The sequence below is a fragment of the Leptosomus discolor genome, chromosome 15 (assembly GCF_034619465.1).
Source record: "Leptosomus discolor isolate bLepDis1 chromosome 15, bLepDis1.hap2, whole genome shotgun sequence".
Lineage (NCBI taxonomy): Eukaryota > Metazoa > Chordata > Aves > Leptosomiformes > Leptosomidae > Leptosomus > Leptosomus discolor.
In genome coordinates this window covers 1,348,572-1,357,034 of record NC_141405.1, presented here as the reverse complement: position 1 = coordinate 1,357,034, position 8,463 = coordinate 1,348,572, and the positions used below count along the sequence as shown (strand labels likewise).

The window sequence follows — 8,463 nt, the reverse complement described above, 5'->3', positions numbered from 1 at the left end:
GACCGAGCTAACAAATGGGCTGTTTGAACCTGGAGCGGTTCAAGCCCTTGAAAGCTGCCCCATAGTGAGTCCTCAGCCTCTTCGCCCCCCTCCCGGCTGCCGGGGGCCAGGCGCGGCCTGTCCACAGCCGTGAGTACACCCGCTCGGGGCGGGCGGAGAAGCTGTAGCGCAGCCCCCGCGGTGCGCCCGCCTTCCCGCCGCCCTGCCCGGCCCCCGGGGCGGCGAGCGGGGGTCAGCGAGCGCAAGCCTCGGAGCGGGCGGGCCGCGGCGGTGGCGGTGAGGCGCGGCCCGGGCGGCGGCAGGAGGCCGCGTTCCCCGCGGCACGGGCGGCGTCTCGGGCCGGGATGTTGCAGGAGCTGCCAGACGGCGATGAGCGGGAGCTGGAGAGCAGCGAGGAGGGCGGGGGCGAGGAGCAGCGGCCGGAGCGGCACGGCAACACCTACCACAGCCTCTACGGCTACCGGAGCTGCAGGTGAGGGGGCCGCTCGCCGCCGCCGAGGCCTGCCGGGGCCTGGCGAGACGGGTACACGCTTGGTCCGCCCCGCCGGGAGGCCGTTTCCAGGCCTTGTCAGTTCCCAGCTGCTTGAATTCCCTTTATTTTTCCCGTCTATCTCCCCAAAGCGATTCTTTTTTTTTTTTCCTCCTCCCATAACGTCCCGATTCCCTGCTCCTGCTTTAAAACACCCTCAGGCCATACCTTTCCCGCTCCAGTCCCTTTTCCCTGTTCTGTGTTAAGGCTGTAAATCCAATCATAAGAACGGCTTGATTTTCAGATCCTCACAGCAGGGAGCAGACAGTGGGGATGGCAGTCCCAGCAGTGCGGTGGCAGAGACACCTTCCAGCGAAGACTTCAGGTAAAGCCAATCTGCAGAACAGCATAATTGCCTGTAACAACCCCATTTTGAAGTCTTTGCCGTGTTGCTGTTAGACGAATAGTAAGCAAATACCTTGAAGTCCCTTCAAAGCAGAAACCTCTGTGAAAGCATACTGAAGTTCCCTGGGTGCTTTTTCTGGAATACCTAGGGAATGGACACAACCACAGAGCTCAAATAACGTATTAAACATAAACTATCATCTTTGAGTTTGAACTCTGTTTTCTTTGCTACTAATTCTTGACATTTCTGTATTGACAGGTCTTCATGTAGATAATAGATAATTAACATTAAACATTTTTAAATCGACATCTTTCTGTAAGCTCTGTAATGGAGTCATTGCTCTGTATTACAGCTAGGGAAGCACAGGAACAAAGACAGGCAGTGACTCGTTCATAGCTGCTGAGGAGTTCAGCATCAGCTGACCCTACAGCTCCAGGCTTCTGGTCTAGCAGGCAAACTGCTGAACGCGTTTCTGGTGGGCCAGAAGTCACAGAGCGAGTCAGTTGTAAGCCAGAGATCACAGTGGTCCCCTTCTAGGTGTTTCTGCACTTGTTCAGAGAAACAAAACAATAGCATTTGCATTTTGCTAATGGTTTCTTCTTGGTTTTTAAAGCCTCTCCTTGCTGGACACTAACTTACCAGCTGAAGCGGAGACCGAACTGCGCAGTTTTATCGCTAAGCGTCTGGCTAAAGGAGCCCTGTTTGAAGGAATGGGGAATGTAGCATCGGTGGGGCTGAGGTAAATTTTTAAAATTAATTGTGAATGAGAAACTGTAAGAAACATTGGCAGCATTGCACATCATCCCATCTGCTGCTGCACTGAGGTTTAATCCTGATTCTGTGTTCTCAGTCTGTTGCTGCTGTTAATAACAGCCTTATGCAATGGCACTTTCCTCTTCTTCTAGGTAGCTTTTGAGGGAAATACTGTAGTGAATAATTTACTGTTGGAACACTTAAAAAATACTATATGTGTTTGTAACTATTTCCTTTTAAACTACTCTGATCACACCAGAGAGGAAAAAAAGAGAAGGTCTAAGAGCTCTCTTTGTGACCATAGGAGCCACCAGTGCTAGCACATGAAAATTCTTTATAGAAATCGTGTGTGTCTGCTTTTTGCACTTATTTATTGCGATGTGTCTGTAATAAGATAATTCTTTTTTTTTTTTTTCTGCATAGCATACCCGAATATAAAGTTGGTTGTTATTATTGTCGTTTCCAACAAGAAAATCTTCTAGAAATGGCAACACTGGAATCGGACATCAATGCTCCAGAATATGTGGTTTGTTTCTTGGGTGGCTCAGAGAAAGGTCTGGAACTATATCCTTACCTTTGACTTTCTTAATCTGTGTGGGAGGGAGATGGTGTAAAAATTATGTTCTCGTTTTGTCTGTTTCCTACTTGAAATCAGCTCGTTTGTGCACACTTTCCAGTAACTGAAAATGTCAGTACAGCCATGTACTGAAGGGGAAAAATGCAGGTCTTAACTGATGCATCTTATTTTCCTTAAGAAGATACTTTCAGACTTGAACTGGACAAATACATTCAAAGTCTGAAGATAAACTTTAATTTGGAGGTAAGGCCTAACTTTTTTTTTTTTTATTAAAGTGGTAAAAATTACTATTTACGCAAATTTATCACTAAGAAAATCTGGAAGATATAGTCTAGAGACAAAAAAGGTGTTTTAAGTACCCATATGAAATGCTGTGAGAGATACTTGATTTACTGTAGTGACAGTGGATGTCTAAAGTGCTGTCAGCCTTTCAAAAGGAAAAAAAAAGACGGGGGACACGCACTTTTTTGTGCCAGTCATAAATCTCTTGAAGGTTACTTGCAGTTAGATTCAAAGAGAAGAATGGCTAAGAAAAGGTAATAGTCTACAGGAAAGCTAGCCATGTCCACCAGGATTCTTACCACTTCTGAATGTTAAGGAAGGATTTTTAGTGGTTCTCTTCTCACAGTTTTTCTAATGGAAACGATGCATTTTAAGTCTATGTCTCATCCTGTCTGCTATTGCGAGGTCTTTGCTCAGGATATACCATAATATCACAGTTCTGTCTATTTCTTAATATGCAAAGCCCTTTGCTGCTGATAAAACTGTGGCTTTAAATGTCAAACTCATTATTTTATTTTACTGTGGTTTGAAATTAAGAAGGCTCTGACATCCAAATATCTTAGGTTGAATGGATTATTAATAGGCTTCTGTTTGTGTAGAAACCTAATTCGTACTTAAAGTTTTAATGTTTCAACTTGTTACAGCAAAAAACCTTGGAGACCTATGTTAACCCCTCCTTGAGAAGCTGGTTTGAGAATGCCGTATGCCCTATTCAGAGAGTAGTACAGCTCTTCCAGGAGAAACTCGCCTTTTTGTTACATGCTGTAAGTGTATTTCAAATCAGATAACTAAAAAAAGGTTCAGAAGGAACCTCAGTGACGCCAACATGTTTAAAATGTTTCTTGCATTTGCTTTCCCAACCCGGAGTAAATGCTTTATTTTTTCTTTTTCTTAATTCAGGGTAAGAACTTTTTCCCTGCTGTATTGCTAAGGAAGCACATAGCACTTTCTTCTATCCATTTTTATAGTTAACTCATTTTAAATCACATAGTAGTGTCCAAGTTGAAATAAAAATGAGAAAATTAGAAACAGCATAAGGAAGCTGTTCGTGCTATAACTCCTCTGAACCAACAGGGATGTGATATGGCATATGTGCCTCATGGAACTCACTGGAAACAGAAATTAATCCTAGCTCTGGTCCCTGAGTTTGAGGAGGCTTTGGCTGGAATAGCTGATAGAGTGTAACCGCTGTGTTTCTTCTGAATGCAAAAGCAGCTGCAATGTCTATAGTATGGAGTATTCCCTTAGATTCCTCTTGCTAAAAAGAACAATTTTTAAAGTACCACATTATATATTTATTGCTAGTAACTGCAATATAGCAACAGAAGTAATATCAAAGTTGCATCTGGCTGTTTTGTTTTGTTTGTTTTGGTTTGTTTTTTTAAGGCTTTGAGTTACACTCCTGTGGAAGTAAAAAATGCAGATGAAAGAACAGAAAAAGACATCAGCAGGTAAAGATACTTTGAGACCAAGGAACCTGTGAGTAACTTGGCTTTTGTGTATGACAGCCTCCTGTTGGTGCTGTTGAGGAACTGTAAAGCAGCAAGCAGTTCACGAGCTTTTTGTGTCAGGTTTCTGGCAGCTGCCAGCCTCCAAGGACTTGTTCAGGAAGGAACAATGACCTCCTTGTGTATTGCCATGACGGAGGAACAGCACAAGTCACTGATTATAGACTGCAGTGGACCTCAGCCTCAGTTGCACAATGCAGGTGAGATTACAGCTGTGAGTACTTCACTCGTGTCCCTCAGCTGCTGAGAGTTGTGGTCATTAGAGGCAGTTGAGGATATTCAGAAGCTCATAGGTTCATGCCCAGGTTTGGATTCTGGCTGGAAACTAGAAGGCCTGTTTGTTTTCCTGTGACATAGCAGATTAGTTTGTTTCACCAGACACACTGGAACTCTGGTTTGAAAATGGTTGATATTAAAATCCACAGTGCGTGCACTTTGCAGACCATGGAACTATGGCTTGTACGCTTCAGGGAAGCTGCAAAACTTTTTTTTTTTCCTGTTGTATGTTTGACAAATGTGAAAAGGGCTTCAACAATCAGAACAGAATGTCACGTAATCACTGTAGCTATGTTTGCTTTTCTTTTCCACATGCCTTGTTTTCCTTAAGACTTCCTTCCTGGCCCAGGTATACTGTTATCAGTTGTGTGGGAGTGATTAAACCAGGTGAATGCAGCTATATATTCACGTTGAGCTGATTTACTTTTTCTCATCTCTTCTTGTTTCTGAACATGTAACAGGGAGCAACAGATTCTGTGAGGACTGGATGCATGCTTTTGTGAACGGTGCTGAAGGTGGAAATCCATTTCTCTTCCGGCAGATTTTGGAAAACTTTAAATTGAAGGTACCTGTTCATATATGTTAAAGACTTGGAGAAGATATCAGGGCTACTGAGGGAGCAAATAACTCTTTCTGCAGCAAAGAAAAGTTTTAGGTTACTTACGATGTCTGTATGTCATTAACTGATTAACTCTGAAGTTTGAGGACTGGCTTACTGTAGTTGACAAGACCAGAATATAAAGTAGTGTGAAAGCAGCTTCAGTGAGTACTCCAAAGGCATTTTCTCATATTTAAAATACCCCCCCCCCCTTTTTTTTTTTTTCCTTAGAATACCATTAATTTGAACTGTGCACACACAATAGCATGTAATTGGTAATAGGGATTCAGTAGTTAACACTTCTTAGGTGATTCACAGCTGTAATCCCCCCTGCATTATGCAACTGTTAGGTCATAACAGAAGAGGAGAACCCTTGCTACAGGTTTGGACATGCCAGGTTGTGGTGTCCACATGTTACAGTGTTAATACGCATCCAAAACAATACCCCATCCTTACATTACTCTTGAGTAGCAATAGAAAATTCCTGTTGGAAATGCTTTTGCGTCTCCTGCTATTCTTCCTTCACTTTTCCATGTGATAGTATGTTTCTTTCTATGTAGAAGGGTAAGAAAATGCTCTCTCTTCCCAGGCTATACAAGACATTAACAACCTGAAGAGGTTTATCCGCCAGGCTGAAATGAACCACTATGCCTTGTTCAAGTGTTACATGTTTCTAAAGAACTGTGGCAGTGGGGACATCCTTTTGAAGATTGTTAAAGTAGAACATGCAGAAATGCCAGAAGCCAGAAATGTCGTGACTGTCCTTGAGGAATTCATGAGAGAAGCATCAGTGGCTTAAAATTATCTGAATTATTCTGTACTTGTTTGAGGGTATTGTATAAATCATTCATTTCTTCTGTGCAGCTTATTTTCACTATTGCAGGATTTTTAATTTATATTTTAAAGTACTACCTAAGTTGCAGTTTTATCTGCCTTTTCTCTTTTCTAGAGAAAGCAGTATGAACTTTTTTTAATGTGTAAATATCAGATCATACGAACTCCTGCATAGTTCTCAGTGTTTACCAGATTTTCCAAATGACTTGCTCCTTTTCTGAGGAAATCATGACATTTGGTTTTTACAGTCATTGCATGAAAAAAAACCCAAACAAATCCCTTACTGGCAAGCATTTCAGTGTTTTAAATATTTTAAATGTCTTTTAAATGATCATATCAAATCATTAAGATCTGGTTACTTTTGTTTTAATATATAAAGAATCACAAACATCTGGGTAAGTCATAGTAAATGAATTAATCATATTTGTTTATAGAAGAGAACATAGGTAACAAGTCTGTAGCTAGTTTCCACGTTCTGCTTTCAAACTGGCAGTTTGTTCTGCTGTTACTAGATAAACAAGTTGTTAATTGGTATGAAACAGACCTGCCTGAAGACTGAAGGGAGTTGAGGGATCAGTTGGTACATATGCGTACGCGCACGGCACAGACCTGTAAATTCCCAGGCTATTTGATGAATCCCATTCGTCATTACTTTAAATTGCGATTGAGACCTTCTCTGTATGTTCTCAGTACCCACTTTGCATAACTGTAAATAATCACGTTTTTCAGTTGTGGAGAATTGAACCTGAAAATTTTACAGATAAAATTAATAGAAACTTCTTCAGAAATTGGAGTAAATAACTTCCCAAGTTAATTATTCAGACTTTAAAACATTCCATTGTATTTCAGCAATGAATTCTTATTCACATAATAGGATGTTTAGACAGCAGAATACTTGAAGAAAATCTTTGGCACAGATGGAATCAAAACTCACGAGGCCTCTGCGTGACCACGTAAGCGAGAACTATTTCTGCAGTCCTGATGTAAGCAGAACTCCCTGCTGCTCCCCGTGGCAGCAGAGGCTGATTGAACACCTGACTTAGGGCATTGGAACAGTAACAGTCTTACTACTGCAGTGATGATAAAAGTTGAGTGCTTTCCTGTTACACCACCGTGTTGAGCCTGTAATAAGGTTTACAATAAAAGACATTCAAATCCTTCCTAGTGTGCCTACATTAAATTACAAATGAGCGTTGTCCACGCGTCTCCTGTTTAAAACCCTTTATTCACACACAGAGGAGCTGCTAGTGTAATGAGCAGGAGTCCGCAGGCATCATATTGACAGCTGAGGTGACATGTAACATACACAGGCAGGTCAGAGAAGAAAACAAACCCCTTATTCTCTCATTTGCAGGAGCTCTGAGAAGTACCAATGTTTTCCTTCAGAATACTTTATTCATGAGTGAGTAAAGCAGTGCCACTCAATAAAACATGTCACTCTTTGTTGCTCTTGGACATTTTTAACTAAGTTAAGTTTTTTCCCTGATCAGGAGGCAAAAAAGCCAACCAAACAAAAAGCTGGATGTGAAGAACAGGTAGCTGTGATCTGGCAGGAGTGTAAGAAGTCATTGCGCTAGTCCTGTCCCAGAATCACAGAATGTGGGGGGTTGGAAGGGACCTCGAAAGATCATCTAGCCCAACCCCCCTGCCAGAGCAGGACCACCTAGAGCAGGTCACACAGGAATGCCTCCAGGTGGGTTTTGAACGTCTCCAGAGAAGGAGACTCCACAACCTCCCTGGGCAGCCCGTATGTTCCTTGTGCCTGCAGCTGCGGGGAGAGCTGGGCCAGAGCCCCGTGGGGCCAGTGCTCTGTGTGCTGGCCTTAACATTTACGAAGAACAGGTCAGTCCCAGGCTCAACAGTGCTGGTGATGAACTTTTCCTGAGATGTAGCCACAATTGCTTCGCCCAGTCTTTGTCCCAGGAAGTTTTCAAGAATAAATTGGCTGAAGTTCTGAACAACCTGCGCTACCTTGTAGCTGATCCCGTCTTGAGCAGGAGGCTGGACTAGAGATCGTCCGAGGTCCCTTATAACCTGAATTATCCTGTGACCTGCACTATGCTCATTTAACTGAGATTTTTGTCGTTTGCTAGGTAAATTATCTTAAATCACCCTTCAAAACCCAGATTCTTTAACCTTAACTGTAAAACTTTAGTCTTGTTGGGGCTTCTCTCCAAGGTAATGCATTTTTTAGCATCAGTCCCACTGAATTTGTATTCTGTTACAGGCGGACAGCTTCAGTCACAGCTTTTTCTGTTGCAAGTTCCCTTTCCTGAATTTTCCCAGCACTGAAGGTGGCTGGCATTATGAAAAACATAACTTTCTGCAGCCTTTGTTTGAACATCAGCTTGCTTCTGCCAGCTTTGCAGTGACTTTGCCATTCGTTTACCCAATTAGAAAACTCAAGACACAAGTGCAGCACACACATTGAAATACACCCTGGTAGTTCACGAATTTGCAGGTTTTACTGGCATCTTCCCATTATAAATTCTACTCTAAAAAGACTAAAGGAAGCTAAACAAAAGCATAATAAATAATGCAGAAGCAGCTGGTTTAGCTGCATGAATGCCTGGAGAGTATTGCACACTTAACTTCCCCCAGCAATCAGCTATTCAAAGCTCAGGATGAAGCACACAAAAGGTCAGAAGATGCTGAGATGCGCACGTAATTTGCAAACGTGAAAGATTTTTACTGATGTTTTAAGGGTCTGACTTAAAACCCTTTGGGGAAAAAAAAAAACCAACCAACACTCACCAACCA

The 8,463-nt window shown here is 42.5% G+C and overlaps 1 protein-coding gene across 2 annotated transcripts; it reads left to right on the top strand.

Moving 5' to 3' along the window:
* Nucleotides 1-344: 344 nt before the first annotated feature.
* C15H17orf75 (chromosome 15 C17orf75 homolog) lies at nucleotides 345-6,863 on the top strand. 2 transcript variants are annotated; one of them, XM_086473608.1, is made up of 11 exons: nucleotides 345-472; nucleotides 774-854; nucleotides 1,489-1,614; nucleotides 2,052-2,192; nucleotides 2,391-2,448; nucleotides 3,132-3,251; nucleotides 3,874-3,938; nucleotides 4,059-4,195; nucleotides 4,733-4,836; nucleotides 5,459-5,700; nucleotides 6,578-6,863. In XM_086473608.1, exons 1-10 carry the CDS (start codon nucleotides 345-347, stop codon nucleotides 5,666-5,668), a joined length of 1,170 nt encoding a protein of 389 aa, XP_086329734.1. In that variant the 3' UTR covers nucleotides 5,669-5,700; nucleotides 6,578-6,863. The 2 variants fall into 2 exon arrangements, with proteins under 2 accessions (XP_086329734.1, XP_086329733.1); XM_086473607.1 differs by having other exon boundaries at nucleotides 5,459-6,863.
* Nucleotides 6,864-8,463: the final 1,600 nt, after the last annotated feature.

Bases quoted from the DNA above. Each gene is read 5' to 3' on its own strand.
- C15H17orf75 (XM_086473608.1), top strand. From the start codon at position 345: ATGTTGCAGGAGCTGCCAGACGGCGATGAGCGGGAGCTGGAGAGCAGC. The intron at 1,615-2,051 runs GTAAATTTTTAA...TTTTCTGCATAG, and splicing joins GTAGCATCGGTGGGGCTGAG to CATACCCGAATATAAAGTTG. The intron at 3,252-3,873 runs GTAAGTGTATTT...TGTTTTTTTAAG, and splicing joins TCGCCTTTTTGTTACATGCT to GCTTTGAGTTACACTCCTGT.